Source organism: Catharus ustulatus, chromosome Z (assembly GCF_009819885.2).
Source record: "Catharus ustulatus isolate bCatUst1 chromosome Z, bCatUst1.pri.v2, whole genome shotgun sequence".
In the NCBI taxonomy this organism is placed as follows: domain Eukaryota; kingdom Metazoa; phylum Chordata; class Aves; order Passeriformes; family Turdidae; genus Catharus; species Catharus ustulatus.
This window is the reverse complement of record NC_046262.2, coordinates 35,573,745-35,591,930: the sequence shown is the minus strand read 5'-3', so window position 1 is coordinate 35,591,930 and position 18,186 is coordinate 35,573,745. Positions and strand designations below refer to the sequence as shown.

General features: G+C 48.2%; 1 protein-coding gene across 7 annotated transcripts in view; it reads right to left on the bottom strand.

The window, feature by feature from the left end:
* Positions 1–7,967, bottom strand: part of VPS13A (vacuolar protein sorting 13 homolog A) — a 121,179-nt gene extending 113,212 nt beyond the window's left edge. For all 7 annotated transcript variants that reach the window (XM_033085189.1, XM_033085190.1, XM_033085191.1 and 4 more), the window contains exon 1: positions 7,811–7,967. In XM_033085189.1, coding sequence (XP_032941080.1) covers positions 7,811–7,910 — 100 coding nt within the window. In that variant the 5' untranslated portion in view covers positions 7,911–7,967. The remainder of the gene's footprint in view (positions 1–7,810) is intronic.
* Positions 7,968–18,186: the final 10,219 nt, after the last annotated feature.

Below are 18,186 nucleotides of genomic sequence, written 5' to 3'. Positions count from 1 at the left end.
TTGGGGATGGGAGACAAAAAACCAAAAGCCCCCACAAACAGAAGTAGGAAAACCCTAGAGAGAGAACAAACCCTAGTTACAGGATGTAACACAGCTAGTGAATTTGTCTTGGAGTACTGACAGTAGATTTTAATTGCAAAAATCAGAAAACGCATCAAGATTTGATTGTCAGTTTTGCTGATGGTTGGTTGGGGATTTTTTGGCAGGGCTAGTGTTCCCCTGTTGGGAGCAACAAGATGTTTTGATGTCAGAAATGCATCCAATGCATGATTAAAAATTACAGTAGTTTCACGAATACAAGCCGCACGGATTATAAGCCGCACCCCCGGTGCCTCGACAATGTTGCTGTCTTTGTCAATAGATAAGCCGCACCCCGAATATTAGCCGCACTTTCGTTCGTCGCGAGAATCCGTGCGCAGCTTTCACAAATTGGCCAATTAGTAACAGGATCGAGGCATAGCGGGCTTTACTGGTTCGGGGCGGGGCCAGGAAGGCTCGGCCCGCTCATGGTTGCCGACGGGGCCGGGTAGCCCAGCTCAGCGCCACGGCTCGGCGGGGCTGGCCGGGTGGTGCTGCCGCCGCCGCCGGGCTCGCTGGCCCCCCTCTCCCATCAGCACCGCCCCGCTGCCGCGTTCCCTAGCCCTGCCGGCGGGCTGCCGCCGCCGCCGCCCGGCTCGCCGGCCGCGCCGCGTTCCCTAGCCCTGCCGGCGGGCTGCCGCCGCCGCCGCCCGGCTCGCCGGCCGCGCCGCGTTCCCTAGCCCTGCCGGCGGGCTGCCGCCGCCCGGCTCGCCGGCCGCGCCGCGTTCCCTAGCCCTGCCGGCGGGCTGCCGCCGCCCGGCTCGCCGGCCGCACCGCGCCGCGTTCCCTAGCCCTGCCGGCGGGCTGCCGCCGCCGCCGCCCGGCTCGCCGGCCGCGCCGCGTTCCCTAGCCCTGCCGGCGGGCTGCCGCCGCCCGGCTCGCTGGCCGCGCCGCGTTCGCTAGCCCTACCGGTGGGCTGCCGCTGCCGCCGCCCGGCTCGCCGGCCGCACCGCGCCGCGTTCCCTAGCCCTGCCGGCGGGCTGCCGCCGCCGCCGCCCGGCTCGCCGGCCGCGCCGCGTTCCCTAGCCCTGCCGGCGGGCTGCCGCCGCCCGGCTCGCCGGCCGCGCCGCGTTCCCTAGCCCTGCCGGCGGGCTGCCGCCGCCCGGCTCGCCGGCCGCGCCGCGTTCGCTAGCCCTGCCGGCGGGCTGCCGCCGCCGCCGCCAGGCTCGCCGGCCGCCCCCTCCCGTCTGCACCGCCGCCGCGTTTCCTCGCCCTGGCCGGCACTGCAGGCCCCCGCACCGCCGGGCTCCCCCACGCTGCTGGCCCCGATTCTGCTGGGCTTCCCCCGCTGCCAGGCAGCCCCACCCGCCCGGCTTCCTGCTTCTGCCATGCTCCCCTGCACTGCTAGCCCCAGTTCTCCCAGGCTCCCCCGCCCTACTGACCCGGCTCTGCCGCCCCCCTGCCCCGCCCTGCTGGCTCAGGCTCTGCCGCCCGCCCCCCACACTGCAGGCCCCGCCTCTGCCAGGCTTTCCTACCTCTGCCGGGGCCGGCCGGGCTCCAGCTTGGCTTGGGGCTGCCGCGGGCTCTCACTTCCGTGTTGGCAGCTTTTAGAATTTTGTTAATGTATTAGCCGCCCCGGAATATTGGCCGCACTTCCGGGTTTCCACCAAAATTTTGGTCAAATTGGTGCGGCTTGTATTCGTGAAATTACTGTACCCAACCAAGCAACCTTAGAAACTTTATGTACAAGCAGTTGGAGTTGTATAAATATCTAGGGTTAAACATGCAGGCTACCAGCCAAAACAATGATAAAACCCAGAGCAGTTATAAACATCTGTAGCAAAGTCCAGAATTTATTCAGGTTACATTGTAAAGTAAATTTTTAGATTTACTGATCCCTGAACAATGTGAATAATTCAACAAAATAAAACCACTGTCAAAATTCTAGAAGAATAGGTTCATAGTTTTAATTTTAGATACTCAACTTCATGAATTTGAGTGTATGAACCAACATCTATTACAAAGGATTCAGCTTACAAGAAGAGACCTAGTGAATTATTTCACCAAAGAGGCCTAACTGAAATTTTGTTATAGTTGTAAACAGAAGATAAAAGGGGGAAAAGAAAATTAATCTACATTAAAATCCTACATTTTACCTAATTAATCACTCTGTCTTGTCTTGTAAATAAAGGGGCAGGGGAAGGAAAGCAGATAAAAGAGAGATGAAAGATCAGAAAATGCAAATACCTTAGCTAGCATCTTATGAGTACCCAACATTCCTGTTCAAATATTTTAACAAAATGTCTGCTTTTTTCTGACAGCATTGTCAGCTTGTGAACACCTCTGATCCCTTAAGACAAACAGCTGCCTTTGCTAGTCATTTCCCACTTGTGTTCATGCTGTTAATTACTTCTGTTTAAGCATACCCTCTAGAGACAAGCTGTAAGCCGTTCTGGATCAGTGTCTGCCAAATAACTCATCTATTGACATCCATTGTAAAATAGGTCATGAAAGATAGCAAAAACTACTGGATATTATGTACCACTCAAGTGAATTCAAATTACTATTATGTAAGGGGAGGGGAGGAGATTGCACCTGCTATAACTAGACAAAGCAAGGTATACAGGAGTAATTATCTTTCCCTACAACAGTTGTAGGAAAAAAACTAATAAAATAAATAAAAGGTTAGTGTGCTCACAAACATGCCCATTATCTGCCTATATCATCTTACTAACACAACTGCCTCAAGAAGAGGCACCAGCTACTCAAATAATAAGTTAAGTAAGACACCCTTGAGACATTACCTAATAAGCAAGCGTGCCAAGTCAGCCAAGAAATCAGTTTTTGTAAGGGCAGTACAGAGGGTCTGACTATTTAGACAGTCAAAGGAAAATAATAGCATCATGAACTGTAATAAAACAATTTGGTCACTCAACTGGAAACCTCACTGGCACTTCACTTCTTGTCAAAGGTAACTGTATACACCTCACATTGCTGCAAGCATCTTTTCAGGTATTTAACTTAACCGCGTCTAGAGCATCCAAAAATATCTAACTCACCTACTTATCTAGCCTGCTAATCTAAGACAAATACAGTAATTTCACGAATACAAGCCGCACCAATTTGACCAAAATTTTGGTGGAAACCCGGAAGTGCGGCTAATATTCCGGGGTGGCTAATCTATTAACAAAATTCTAAAAGCTGCCAACACGGAAGTGAGAGCCCGCGGCAGCCCCAAGCCAAGCTGGAGCCCGGCCGGCCCCGGCAGAGGTGGGAAAGCCTGGCAGAGGCGGGGCCAGCAGTGTCGGGGGCGGGCGGCAGAGCCTGAGCCAGCAGGGCGGGGGAGCCCGGGAGAACTGGGGCTAGCAGTGCAGGGGAGCATGGCAGAAGCAGGAAGGCCGGCGGGTGGGGCTGCCTGGCAGCGGGGGAAGCCCAGCAGAATCGGGGCCAGCAGCGTGGGGGAGCCCGGCGGTGCGGGGGCCTGCAGTGCCGGCCAGGGCGAGGAAACGCGGCGGCGGTGCAGACGGGAGGGGGCGGCCGGCGAGCGTGGTGGCGGCGGCGGCAGCCCTGCCGGCGGGGCGAGCGAAAGCGCCGCCGCTCGCGAAAGCGCCGCCGCTCGCCGCGAACCGCGAGCCGCGAAAGCGCCGCCGCGAGCCGCGAACCGCGAGCCGCGAACCGCGAACCGCGAGCCGCGAACCGCGAGCCGCGAAAGCGCCGCCGCGAGCCGCGAACCGCGAGCCGCGAACCGCGAGCCGCGAAAGCGCCGCCGCGAGCTGCGAGCCGCGAGCCGCGAACCGCGAGCCGTGAAAGCGCCGCCGCGAGCCGCGAACCGCGAGCCGCGAACCGCGAGCCGCCAGCCGCGAAAGCGCCGCCGCGAGCCGCGAACCGCGAGCCGCGAAAGCGCCGCCGCGAGCCGCGAAAGCGCCGCGGGGCGGGCGCGGCGCTCGCGAGGCGCGGCGCGGGGCGAGCGAAAGCGGCAGCGGGGCGGACGGCGAGCCCGGCGGCGGCAGCGGCAGCCCTGCCAGCCGGGCGAGCGAACGCGGCAGCGGGGCGGTGCTGACGGGAGAGGGGGGCCAGCGAGCCCGGCGGCGGCGGCAGCACCACCCGGCCAGCCCCGCCGAGCCGTGGTGCTGAGCTGGGCCACCCGGCCCCGTCGGCAACCATGAGCGGGCCGAGCCTGCCTGGCCCCGCCCCGAGCCAGTAAACCCCGCTATGCCGCGATCCTGTTACTAATTGGCCAATTTGTGAAAGCTGCGCACGGATTCTCGCGACGAACGAAAGTGCGGCTAATATTCGGGGTGCGGCTTATCTATTGACAAAGACAGCAACATTGTCGAGGCACCGGGGGTGCGGCTTATAATCCGTGCGGCTTGTATTCGTGAAACTACTGTACTTGCACACTTGTTAACACAGCTCATTGAAACTATCTTTCATTGAACACCAAACAAAAGGAGGTTAAAAAAACTCTCCTTCCCAGCATCAGCCATCCAACAGCTTTCTCTAATGGCTGCCTAACACAGCAGTCTTTTAATTTGCTCCATATTAACGGAGTTCTTTAGGTGTAGATATTCTCCCATTATACCTTTTTCTGAGCCTTGCCTTTTCCAGTATCAGCTTTACACATTCAAATTGTCTTGTTTCCCTCTGTAGGTTGAGCTGCCTTCAACCTTCTGCACTACCTTTTATATTTCAGGTCCTTCAGTTCTTGCAACATTCTCAGCCATGAGTGCTTTCAGATATCACATCTTTTTTTCAAGATTGAGACAGTCTACATTTTTACCCTTCAGTCTGAGGGGTTTTTTACAAGAAAAAAAAATCAAAGCATTTCTGTAATTATTAATGTGTTCATGTATTTTCTGGAGCAGCATCATCATACAACTTTACTACACTGACTGAATATGGAATAGCATTTATATTGTGTGATGAATTCTCTCATTTATCAAAACCAAGGTTAATAATAAGCATGCTCATTTAAAAAATAAAATAAAGCTCTCCACTTACAGAATCTGAAACTATGTAAAATTAATTTCTATATATACATTCCATCTACAAACAGGTCACCAGCCTTAATTTAAACAGGCTAGCTATAAAATAATTCACTCCCTACAGCCTTTTAAAATAAACCACTCTGGTTTTTAATCATTCAGAGGCAAAACAATACATGCCTTTTAAAATTTAAGACTATGTATGTGTATATATATATACATACACACATATATATATATATATATATATATGTGTGTGTGTATATATATATATAACTTATGGTGATTTCTTACAGGGTAAAAAAAACCCAAACAACTTGTGGGTTTTTTCTTTTAATTTGATGGATTTAGGACAATTTCATACATCATTTATGTAAAATTTAGCAATTTTATCACAACACACAAAGACAAGCACCGTATGAAAATACATAGCTGTAATGGAAAAGTTTTCAGAGTATGAAGACAAGCATTAAAAGCTATTAAGTATACACAAAATACAAAGGAAAAATAGCAACTTTTTAAAAAAATACGTTACTTACATAATTAGTAATTAACAAGCCAAAAAATTTATCCACAGACTTTAAGTCCCTACTGCGAGTGTAGGGATCTGCTAATCAATTATGCATTCCATATAAAAAGTGTATTCTACTGTTGTTATTACTAATAGTTGCTGCCTTTTAGATAGCAGAAAGCAATTTCTAGGTCCTTGGAGATCTCTGAAATGAAAGAAATATTGCAGATGCTTAGGCCATTAAACACAATTTAGGATCAAAAAAAGCATCTTGTGGTAGACCAGGAAAAAATAAAACTCCAGAGGTGATCCCTCACCAAAGCTATGCAGCACTTCTGAGGCTCTTAAAGCAAGACATTGGTAGCTCCATATATCACTACACACACACTATAAACAAATCAACAGGTTACACAGAGAAAAAAAAAAAATTATTCCAATACATAGGTACTAGAGAAGCAAGAAAATTAATTTAAATGAAAATATACTAGAGCCTCTAAAATATGAGTTTCTTGAAGATGAAATAATAAAAAAGAAAATCACCTTCCACAGACATGGAAAAATACAACAGCTAAATATCAAAACTTCAAAGTGAAATTGCTGGTGGTTTTTTTGTTTGTTTTTGTTTCAGTTGGTTTGGAGGTTTTTTTCCTTTTTTTTTTTTTAACTGAGAAACTGCGCATCTAATCTGTTAGTAGTTGCTTCATAGAGACATAAGCTGCCACAACTAATCATCAGCAACCTAGAGAGCTGGGAAAAGAAGCTTTTACCTTTTTTTGAAACGTATAAACATTGCCCAAAAAATTTACAAGGTTTCTCTATTCTGTCTCTCTTCGCGAACAGAAAGAAGGAACTATGGTAACTTCAGAACTCCAGCACACAAATCAAGCAATTAGTTTGACACAGTTTTGCTGAAAGGTGCAAATAAGACTCACCTAATCAGTAAGAGATATACAATACTAAGCCTCACCACTACAGATCAAGGACTGCTACATTGTCTCCAGCAGTTAACGCGTGCTGTTGCTGGGCTAAAACTCCTTATAGAAAATGAACTTTACAAAGATGCTATAAATGCCTTCACTAACTAAAGGAAAACTACTGCAGAGATGAAACTAAATAAGGACACCGTTTCAGAAAACAAGCATGAAAACAACGTCTATGATGCAAAAAGCTCCAGCAGAAGCTTTCAAACTCTGGTTAATATGTATGAGTGCCTAGGAATGGAATTGCAGGCAGACAAATACCTCGAGAATGTTTCACACCTACTGTATGAATGCACTCGTAAAAAAACCCGAGCCTCTGTGTTTGGTTTTGCTGATGCTGCAGACACCTGGGATGCACATTCGAAACCGAGCCAGTAGTGGTCACTGCACGGGCATCTGCTCACGGTCTGTCTGACAGACCTTTGGTGCTGTTTTCTTGTAGGTACCTCTCTAAGAGGACCTCATGAACGCACATTCAAACAGACCACTTCACTGCCTTCAGAACTGGCTTCTTGATTTAATTCTACAGACTACTGCTTACCTCGCCGAGCACAGCTGGGCACCGCCTCGGCAAACACCTAAGGCAGTATCTACTCCAGGTTCTTTAAGGCTAAAACTAACAAATATTCCAGACCTACAAGATGACAGTGCCAAGAACAAACGGGATGTCACGGCCGTTCGCGGAGAGGCCACTCACCCCCACGAGCACTAAAACCCTGTCACGAAAACGTCAAAACCCTCGGCGTTTATGCACGGTTCATTTCCGGAAAACGCCCGTAAGTCAGTTCAGTTTCGCGTTCCCAGAGCCAGGTCAGGCTCTCGCCTCCAAGCTGCCCGCCCACCAATTCCCAAACTTTCCACGAGCACCAGAGACACCGCGGCCAGCCAAGGTCCGTCCCCAGCTAGGAGACAGCACGGGCAGCTCCATATGGAAAAACAAAACAGGAGCGGCCGTTCATGCGCCTCCAGCACTTCGCCCGGTTTCTCCTGCCCCCGTTCTGCAGCTCCTCCCGCTCCACCGCCTCCCGCTGCCGCAGCCGGCTGCTCCGCGGACACCGCCTCCCCAACCCGCCCGCTTGACCGCCCCCGCGGCTATTTTTAAGCGGCCGGGCAGGTGGAGAGGCGGCAGAGTTTTTGGGTGGGCCGGCTCGGCCCGGCCCGGCTCAGCCCGGCCCGGCTCAGCCCGGCAGCGCCCAGAGGACACCGCCCGGGCCTCCTCCCATGTGCGGGCGGCAGGGCGAGCCCGGCCGGGCAGGAAGGCACGCGGCGGCAGGAGGGCAGGCAGGCGGCTCCCCCGCGGCGCGCCAGGCCCATACCTCCCCAGATGCCCAGCTTCAGCTGAGAGCTGTCCACATTCACCACGTAGTCGCCAAGGAAACGGTTCAGGACGTCCACGACCAAGGACTCAAACACCATCCTGTCCCCGGCCGCAAGGCCGCCCGGCAGCAGCGCCGCCGCCCCGGCTCCTGCCGCTCCCCGCCGGTCCGCCCCGCCCCGCAGCTCGAGGGGCCGGCCCGGCGCTGCCCCCGCCCCGCCCCTCCCGGCTGCGGGCGCGGCCACGAAGGGGCGCGGCTTGGCGGAGGCTACGGCAACCGGTGGGGGCTGCGCAGCTGCGCCTGCCGCCGGGCCTTGGTTTCGTTCGGCGGGCCTTCCTTTCGTTCCCCGGGCCTTTCGTTCGCAGGGCCTTCCTTTCGTTCCCCCGCGCCTTTCGTTCGTAGGGCCTTTCGTTCGTAGGGCCGCTCCGCGCGCACGCTTCCTGCCCGCTCTTGTGAAGGTACGAGTTACCACAGAATGGGTCAGGTTGGAAGGGTCGACAGGGGGTCCAATCTCCCTGCTCAAGCAGGGTCATTCCAGAGTAAATTGCACAGGATTGCGACTGTGTTGTTTTTGAATACCGCCAGTGGGGGAGACTCAGCAGCCTCTCTAGGGAACCTCTATGGGCGATCTGTCACTACACAGTAAACAAGCTATTTCTCATGTTCAGGTGGACCTTCCTGTACATCCCTTTCTTCCCATTACCTTTTGTGCTATTGCTCGGGCACCACCGAGCAGAGCCTGGATCCACCTTCTAGGCACCCTCCCTTCAGATACACGCATTGATAAGGTCTCTTCTCAGTCAGCTCTTCGCGAGGCTGAGCAGGCCCAACTCCCTCAACCTTCCCTCATAAGAGAGGTACTCAATCCCTTAATTATCTTTTCGCTCTCCACTGAACCCACTGATTTGTCCAAGGGATTTAAATGTGGCATAGCTGTTAACAGTTTTTGAGTATTTTTCTCCCCCAGACTAGGCAAATGTAGAAATTACTGCATCTCTTGAGAAGTTAAAAATGGCTGAGCTATTACTGGCATAATGGCTAAAAGGAATTGAATTTATCTCTCCAAAGAGCTTGACTCCCAAGGTGTTTTCTAGCTTGGGTGTTAGCTGAATCACGTATAAATAACTGGGCCATGTTTGCCCTGAGTGGGCGTGCTGAGGACCCCTGCAGGCACAAGGAGTTTTAAGGAAACTTCCCGGTCTGACTGTTCACAAGACTCCCTGACAGTCACACTCCCGATGCCAGCAACTTTCACTGCTAAGACGGAAGGCCCTTCACACCAAGTGGCTTTACTGAAGTGAGCCCACTGCTGGACTTCCTACACACTTCACGTTCTGTCAATGTTGCTGAACCTTTGTATTTAATATAAAAATTAAATCGTTGAGGGAAAAGGAATGAGAAGACTACCAGATACTATACACCTTTTCATTCCTTTTTACAGAAATAAAAGAATATTGCCTACCACTTCTGATCTTTCCTTTCACTATGGGATTTATAACTCTGCTTACCACAATCTGCCACATCAGCAATAATTCGCATCCACCAAATATGCACAATAAAATAATTTGGGAAGAAGTATCTTGATATAAAGAAATAAACTTTATCAGGGATCATGTTGTTCTTTATGAACACAAGGAAGGGGAAAGAGTGATACTGGAGAAGAATGATAACAGAAGACAAAAAATGCACTGTCTTATTGAGGCTTAGGTTCCTCTGAAATTACTTTGTATTATTTGGAAAAATTAAAATCTCCACATTTCCAGTTCTGGGGCTTAGCATCTTTTTCTATTGAAAAACAGCAGTAGTAAAAAAAAAAAAAATTGGACCCGTAAAACCAAAATGTGGTCAGCAGCTTGTGCATTCCAAATATAACTTTCCATGTCTATGAATTAGTGTCCATGCACTAATACAAATACATGAGAATATCTGTGCAGATGGCTTTCTATAAATTTACACAAAGCCGGACATATTTCTTACAAGCTACCTCTAGAGAAAAGTGTGAGCACTAGGCTTTATTTTGTGACTCGATCACTTAGCTTCCTATCTAGTTGTGGACCAGCTAGATGATGAATCTACTCCTGTCCATTTACAGTTCCAAGTTGGGCTTTGGCACTGTGTATCTTCAGGATTATTTTCTACCAGTCAGTTTTCCAACTTTACTTTGTAGGTCTACAGCTCCTTAGGGTTTGGGTAAAATTTCTTTGTCTTGTTCAAATACTCTGGAGAAGGCATTCTGAAGTCAGGAGAGCAAGAGTGTCCTAGGTCAAGTATGATTCTTTTGATCAAAGGGATACAATTTTTATTTTGTTATTGCAGAGAAGATTTCATGGTGTGATGGATTTTTTGAATTCATAAAGTGTAGGTGAATCTTCCAAGCAACCAGCTAGATGTGAAACACTCCACCTGAGAAAAGCTGCTTACTGGTGATGAGCTGCTAGGTCTGGGGTAGGTGACTACCGACAAGCATGTGTTTCCTACTAGTGACTCTTACCTACTTAGAAATCTATAACATTTGTAGACTCATCAAGATGCAAGGTTCCGTCTTTTTCCCCTTCATTCCTCTTTGTGTCCCACAGCTCACTAGCACTAGCAGAAGCAGTGTAATTTCAAGCCCAGGCTGGATCACTATCTGAGTGGGCCATCTGTGGCGCATCCTTCCAGTCCCATGAGCCAGTTTCTCCATGGCATTTCCACAAAATTTGGGAACTCTGTTTACATACATGACACAATCAGAGCCAACACGACAATCAGAGCCACCTGGACAGCAGTTTTTCCACTTGAACGCTTGATCTGTATGTTCCTGCAGTTTCCATTGAAATCAATTAGTAGTCACTCTGCTTGTTCCATTTTTGTAACCAAAGCTTCTGAAGTGTTTGATGGCACTTCACGCCTGTAACAAAGCTGTTGAACATGAGGCTGGATGTTAACGACCAAGTTTCTGTGTTCCTTGCTCATGGAATTTCTGCAGGCTGACCCCAGATGCCTCAGACTTCTCTGTGACAATGAGGCGTTCCATGTCAGCTGTCTGCTGCCCTCTGAGTGAAGGCTGCTAAGACTTCTACTGAAGTGACTCAGCACCTCACAGGTCTGCCAGGGCAAGTGTTGTCCTCTGCTTTAGGACAATCACAAGCATCCATCTCAGCCACATGCTAGAATTCAGTGTGTTCAGTGTAAAAGATGTTTCTCCTTGGTTTTACTCACCTCAAAAAAAATTTTGACATTAATTTCCAGTGTCTAATGAAGTTACATAAGTTTAGGCGTACTGCCATGATTCTATGCATTTTCATGTTCATAAATATGAATGTTCTTGTTTCTTCTGCATTGCCAATAGTGTATTCAAAATGGTTTTAATTCAAGGAAGCATGAAATGCAGTAAATAGAGCAGGATGAACTGTAAACTTCCTTAGTGTGTCCCCAAAAACTCAAAAGCCTACTCTTACAGGACTTCCAAAAATTTTGAACTATTTTTTGGAGAATTTTAGAATATAACTGCAGCAAAACCACATACCACAGGGGTGCCTTATTTCTAAATCTTTTAGTCACCTGGTTTTGAATCTCCTTCAGAATCAGCTGAATCATGGTGGAATGTTTGTTCTACTTACACAAGCTTTTTCTCAAGACAAGGTGAAATGTGTAAGTCGTACAATCCTTCAGTTACATGAAGCAATGTAGTTACTGCTGAAATGTGTAGTAATCTTAGTAAGTCAGTTGCACTGAGCGTGAACTGCTTACAGATTCTGAAACTGAAAGACAAAACCAGACTTTTTTTTGCTCATGCTATGCAATAAAAACTTCAAGGTCTTATCAATAAAACACTTCAGCTAAACTTAAAGCTAGTTCTTGCAGTTCAAGGAACAAACTGGAGAGTAATTATATTCTTCCTGTCATCACCAAAGGAATGCATTCAGTGGTTTGGTAAAATAGAAACTTTAGAAGTCCAGTAGCCTTTTTAACGCTATCACTGAGAAGACCCTGATCTTCAAGCGTTGTTCAAAATTGTAGTCTAGCATGGCAGAAGACAAAACATAATCTCTCAAATAGATTTGGCATATTGGCAGACCTAGTTGATAAAAAAACTTACAAAGTATCATACTTAACATTATGAATACTGTCTTTATACTTCATTTAAATATATATCATTTACACCAAATATATTATTTGCATTTCATTTTATATTTGGTAAATAGTTCATAAGCACTGAAAAGTAATATGACTTAGAAAGAAAATCAGAATTGGAAATACTTTGTTGGCATGTGCAAAGTAATACACATGTGTGTCTTTCCATCTGGAAATCACATTGCAGAATAAATTTAAATCTGACACTGAGCATATTTTGTTATATATCCTTGCCATTTTTTTACTCTTCAAAGTACAGTAGTTTCACGAATACAAGCCGCACGGATTATAAGCCGCACTTCCGGTGCCTCGACAATGTTGCTGTCTTTGTCAATAGATAAGCCGCACCCCGAATATTAGCCGCACTTTCGTTTGTCGCGAGAATCCATGCGCAGCTTTCACAAATTGGCCAATTAGTAACAGGATCGCGGCATAGCGGGCTTTACTGGCTCGGGGCGGGGCCAGGAAGGCTCGGCCCGCTCATGGTTGCTGACGGGGCCGGCCGGGTGGTGCTGCAGCCGCCACCGGGCTCACTGGCCCCCCCTCTCCCGTCAGCACCGCCCCGCCGCTGCGTTTACGTACTCGCCCTGCCGGCGGGCCAGCCACTGCCGCCGCTGGCAGGCATGCCGGCCGCCTCGCCGCTGCGTTGTTTACGTACTCGCCCTGCCGGCGGGCCAGCCACTGCCACCGCTGGCAGGCATGCCGGCCGCCTCGCCGCTGCGTTGTTTACGTACTCGCCCTGCCGGCGGGCCAGCCACTGCCGCCGCTGGCAGGCATGCCGGCCACCTCGCCGCTGCGTTGTTTACGTACTCGCCCTGCCGGCAGGCCAGCCACTGCCGCCGCTGGCAGGCATGCCGGCCGCCTCGCCGCTGCGTTGTTTACGTACTCGCCCTGCCGGCGGGCCAGCCACTGCCGCCGCTGGCAGGCATGCCGGCCACCTCGCCGCTGCGTTGTTTACGTACTCGCCCTGCCGGCAGGCCAGCCACTGCCGCCGCTGGCAGGCATGCCGGCCGCCTCGCCGCTGCGTTTACGTACTCGCCCTGCCGGCGGGCCAGCCACTGCCGCCGCCGCCAGGCTCGCCGGCCGCCCCGCGCCATGTAAGCTCGCCCGGCCGGCAGGGCTGCCGCCGCTGCCAGGCTCTGCTGGCGGGGCGGCCGCCGCCAGGCTCGCCGGCCGCCCCCTCCCGTCTGCACCGCCGCCGCGTTTGCTCGCCCTGGCCGGCACTGCAGGCCCCCGCACCGCCGGACTCCCCCACGCTGCTGGCCCCGATTCTGCTGGGCTTCCCCCGTTGCCAGGCAGCCCCACCCGTCGGCCTTCCTGCTTCTGCCATGCTCCCCTGCACTGCTAGCCCCAGTTCTCCCGGGCTCCCCCGCCCTGCTGGCCCGGGCTCTGCCGCCCCCCCTGCCCCGCCCTGCTGGCTCAGGCTCAGCCGCCCGCCCCCACACTGCTGGCCCCGCCTCTGCCAGGCTTTCCCACCTCTGCCGGGGCCGGCCGGGCTCCAGCTTGGCTTGGGGCTGCCGCGGGCTCTCACTTCCGTGTTGGCAGCTTTTAGAATTTTGTTAATGTATTAGCCACCCCAGAATATTGGCCGCACTTCCGGGTTTCCACCAAAATTTTGGTCAAATTGGTGCGGCTTGTATTCGTGAAATTACTGTATATGTCAGGCAACACAAGGCATTATAAGTAAATCCTGATTTCAGACAAAACAAGTTTACTGTCAGATATTATTGTTAATAGAAAAATTTTGTCTTGATAAAGGGCACCATCTTCCCTTTGAGCAGATATGAGGTAAAGTAGATTACTTAAGTTTCTAGTAGTAAGAAATTTTGCTTTATTTTGAACAGAGGTATTAGGGTGAAACCTATCAACTGTTCCCAGAAGTTCTAATCAAGTCTTCCCTTACTTCTTTTCATTCTTAACTCTTGTTTATACTATTTCTTTACATTTTGCTGGAGCTTGAGTGGCTATAGTCATACATCTTACTTGGTGAGGGGTGACTGTTCCTTCGCAGCAGGTATTTCAGCATAGTACCAGACATAACCTTGGGGCAGGGACATACGTCAGCCCAAGGAGAGTGATTTCACCACAGTTGCTGATCCAACAGCAGGACGTTTCGTTATCTCACTTGGTTTCAGCTGCTGTGAAGCTTATCAGCTAGGAAGTACCACCAAGTTTCTCCCTCCTCTGCAAGGGTGTCAGCAGAGCTTGGTCATGGTGTCCCACTCCACCCTTCCTTTAGCTCCCCTGAGACTGTACTGTGTGTGAGAAAAGATATGCTGGCCACATTCCATCCAGGGAGTAGCAACTGTGTTTTCCCCTGTGCTTTCCATATCATTATCATTTTACACCATCATTTTCCCACACAAGCAGTAATCATGGATTTTGCAGTTTATCTGTATCCTCAGAGCAGGTGTATTCCCTGGGTTTACAAGTGATGGAAGGAGAGATGTTTTTTGTTTGAGGTAATTATGTAGAATTGTTGTAAAGTAAGAGCCTGCAAAAGGGGAGAAAAAATCTGAATGGAGACTGAGACAATTTGGAGAGGTCCTACAGACAGTTGGAGTTTTTTCAAAAAAATCAATACAAATACAATACATCATGCTGATGTACAGTTCCAAACCAATGGATTAAGCAAAAACTTTTGGCACTTTTTTAAAAACAGCAGTAATTTTTTCCATCAAATTGGTTTAAAGTATTTACAGTTTTATACATACATACATAATGAAAAAACATTAGTCCATACAAAAAGTTCACAGATAAAGGATCTCTTCTTTGTTTTATACCTTTTGAGAGATACTGTCTCCACCCTTAGTTCTTGGTCCACTGCTTTTCTAGGTCTTTGATTACTGAAGCCTGTCAAAGCAACTTTTACTCTTTTTAAGTATGCCATTTCCCTGAAGCTAAAGTATTATCATGTAAACAAAAAATTGGGGTTAACATTGAAAAGGGAATGACTGAAATGACTACCCAGTTTGAACACACATAGTACAACAATTGCATCACTATTAAATCACTTGAAATGTTGAGACCTTTCATCTTTTGAATTTGTTAGACCGACATCAAACATATTCCTATTGTACTTCTCACAGGATTTTGAGATCTCTATCCTGATCCTTACTTTTCCAGTGTAGATAAAATATGGGGGAAGAACATCTCCAGGTTCCAATTTTAAAAAAAACAAACCACAGAAAAGTAGGCAGCAAGTTTAGCAACTCACCTTAAAAGTGTCACTTTCCTGGACCATCACACATACTCTTAAGTTCCCAAATAGTCAAGTTTTGCAGTAGCATTTGTTTTACTGTCTGTTTTTGGAAGAACAGCATTAGTGTCATTCCAAGTGATTCTTTTATTAGCAAAGTAAACAGGTGTGTTGCCACTTATTCCAGTAGAAATGGCATCAGGACCCCAGTAGGGCAACTCTGAATACTAAAAATTTAAGTCATCTGTATTTGACATGACAAATTTGTTCAGGAGAATGTGTAAACAAAATTATTCAGAGGATACAGATGCTGTTGTCAGAACTGCTCAGGGCACATTACCTAATATTTGCATGACACAGACCTCTTTTTGACACAAGGGGCAGATATATGTTATCTCCTTAGTTTTATGAAATCAATTCACAGAACTATCATTGACCATCCTCATATTTGTGTTTTTTTATTATAACACAGCTCTGTGTATTCAACCCCAGTGTACATTCCTGCTGTGCTACACAGGCAAATATCCGCAACATGCTGCATATCCTGCGCAACATGTGGAACTTTGCCTTTATTCATACATGATATATAATTATTGAACATCTTATTTGTGTTTTAATTAAACACTAAGCACTGGTCTTCAATGAAACCAACACTTCTGTGCATTCCCACTTCCGTTGTGCTACTGAACCTCAGTCAGAGGATACCATTGTGCTAACGCAGCTGCACACTGGCAATGCTCAAGGTTGGTAGTAGCAGTAATAGTCAAACAATAGTCTGTAGCTACATTTAGTCAGTAAGACTCTTGAGTCTGCTAAATTCATACCTCGATGGGGGAAAATAGGAAGGGAGACGAGAGAAGGTGTGTGGTGTTAGATCTGAAGGTCAGCATATGGCTAAATATTTTTTCAACTGTTAAACATCAAGGTTTAATCCCAGCTGGCAGCTAAGTACCACACACTGCTCACTCACTCCCCTGCAGCAGGATGAAGGAGAGAATTGCAAGTGAGAAAACTCATGAGCTGAGGTAAAGACGTTTAATTGGTAAAGCACAAACCACGCACACAAACAAAGCAAAACGAGGAATTCATTCATCACTACCCATTGTCAGACAGGTGTTCAACCACCTTCAGAAAGGCAGGGCTCTATCACACATAACAGTGACATGGGAAGACAAATTATATCCCTCTGAAAGTACCCCCTTTCTTCCTTCTTCTCCAAAAGCATATGGACTGGAATATCCCTTTGGTCAGCTGGCTCGCCCACCTCCTTTTGCATCCCCAGCACACTCACTGGTGGGGTGCTTTGAGGAGCAGAAAAGGTCTTTACACTGTGTAAGCCCTGCTTGGAAGTAAACATCCCTGAGTTAGCAACAATGTTTCCAGCACAAATGCAGAACATAGCCCTACACTAGCTACTGTGAAGAAAATTACTCTATTTCAGCCAAAACCAGAAATATGACTCTTTATCATGAAGTGTGCATTGCTGGGATTGTTTTGCAGAAAAGGGAGAGAGAGTGGCAAAGCTCAAATCTAGTGAGAAGTCTTAACCATAATGGAGACTCCAGATGGTGAAGTTGGCATTTGGCTTTTACTCACAAGATTGCAGGAGTCAGTGCAAATGAACTGATTTTGCTGATTATGTGAAGGACACTTGGAGTGGGAGAGCTCTCGCTGTTAAGTGATGGAGGTGGCACCATCTGGTGGTTGTATGGAGATTTCTGTGTTGTTTCCAACACACATAGAGTTGAATTGATGGCGTCAAGCATTTTATGTTAGATTATATTCGACAAATATAATATTACCGTTAATATTAATAATTTTAAATTATTATATGTAGCTTTTTTAATGAGGTGCACATGCAAAATATGAATTCTCACAACACAAAGGTAATTTTATTTGGAGTTAGCCTTGGATAGTTGCAGTGGAATTGGAAAGCACCCTTGGCAGCACAGCAACCACCTAGCATTGAATGGGTGTCGTCTATGTGGAACTGGATAAAGACTGAGTGATTTTCCCATGTTGTTGTTGATTCTCAGTTACTACATGAAAAAAGAAGACAGAACCGATTGCAGATACATTCTTGCATGTCTATCACTGTCTACAGGATAAGTAAGATAATGTAGATACTAAAAATAATTTCTAGAAGTCCTAGTGACTAATGCCACATTTGTGTCTCCTTTTGAAAAGTCATTGATACTGTAGTTTTTGGAGAGTCTCTGAAGAAAAACCCTTGCAAAACAGTTCTTCAAAGTAACATCTGAATGTGTACAATGACTATACATGCTGAAATGGGGTGTCAACTTAGCAATCTCTGTTCAGTCCAGAGAAACAGGATTGTTCATTGCTATGCTTTGCTTCCTGGTCTTTCTGCACTGTTTCTCACTCTGTGGTTCTAAATGAAGACACTGCGACTGCATGGATCAATTTGCAAATCTGAATTCTGTAATTCCTCTGCATAAGCTTTTTCATAAAAAATGGGTGTAGGGGTACTTCTATTCCAGTGGTCCTTCTGAGAGACCTCGACAAATTAGAAGGCTGGGCAATCACCAGCAGTTTGAAGTTCAGTAAGGGAAAGGGCCAGATTCTGCACCTGGGATGGGGCAACCCTGGACATACAGACAAACTGGGGAATTAGACAGCAGCCCTGCAGAAAGAAACCTGAGGGTCCTCTGACAGAAAGTTGAACCTCAGTCAGCAGTGCCCTGGAGCCAGGAGAACCAGCCATGCCCTGGGAGGCATCAGGCACAGCATCACCAGCCAGGTGAGGGAGGGGATTGTCCTACTCTGCTCTGATCTGGGGTGGCATCACCTCAAGTCCTCTGTGCAGTTTGCACTGCAATATAAGACGTTGAACTATTAGAGAGCATCCAAAGAAGGATCACAAAGAGGGTGAAGAGCTTTGAGGGGAAGCCATATGAGGAGTGGCTGAGGTCACTTGGTCTGTTCAGCCTGGAGAAGAGGAGACTGAGGACAGAGCTCATTGTAGTCTGCAACTTTCCTGTGAAGGGAAGAGAAGAGGCAGACATTGATATCTTTTCTCTGTGATTTATGACGGGACTCA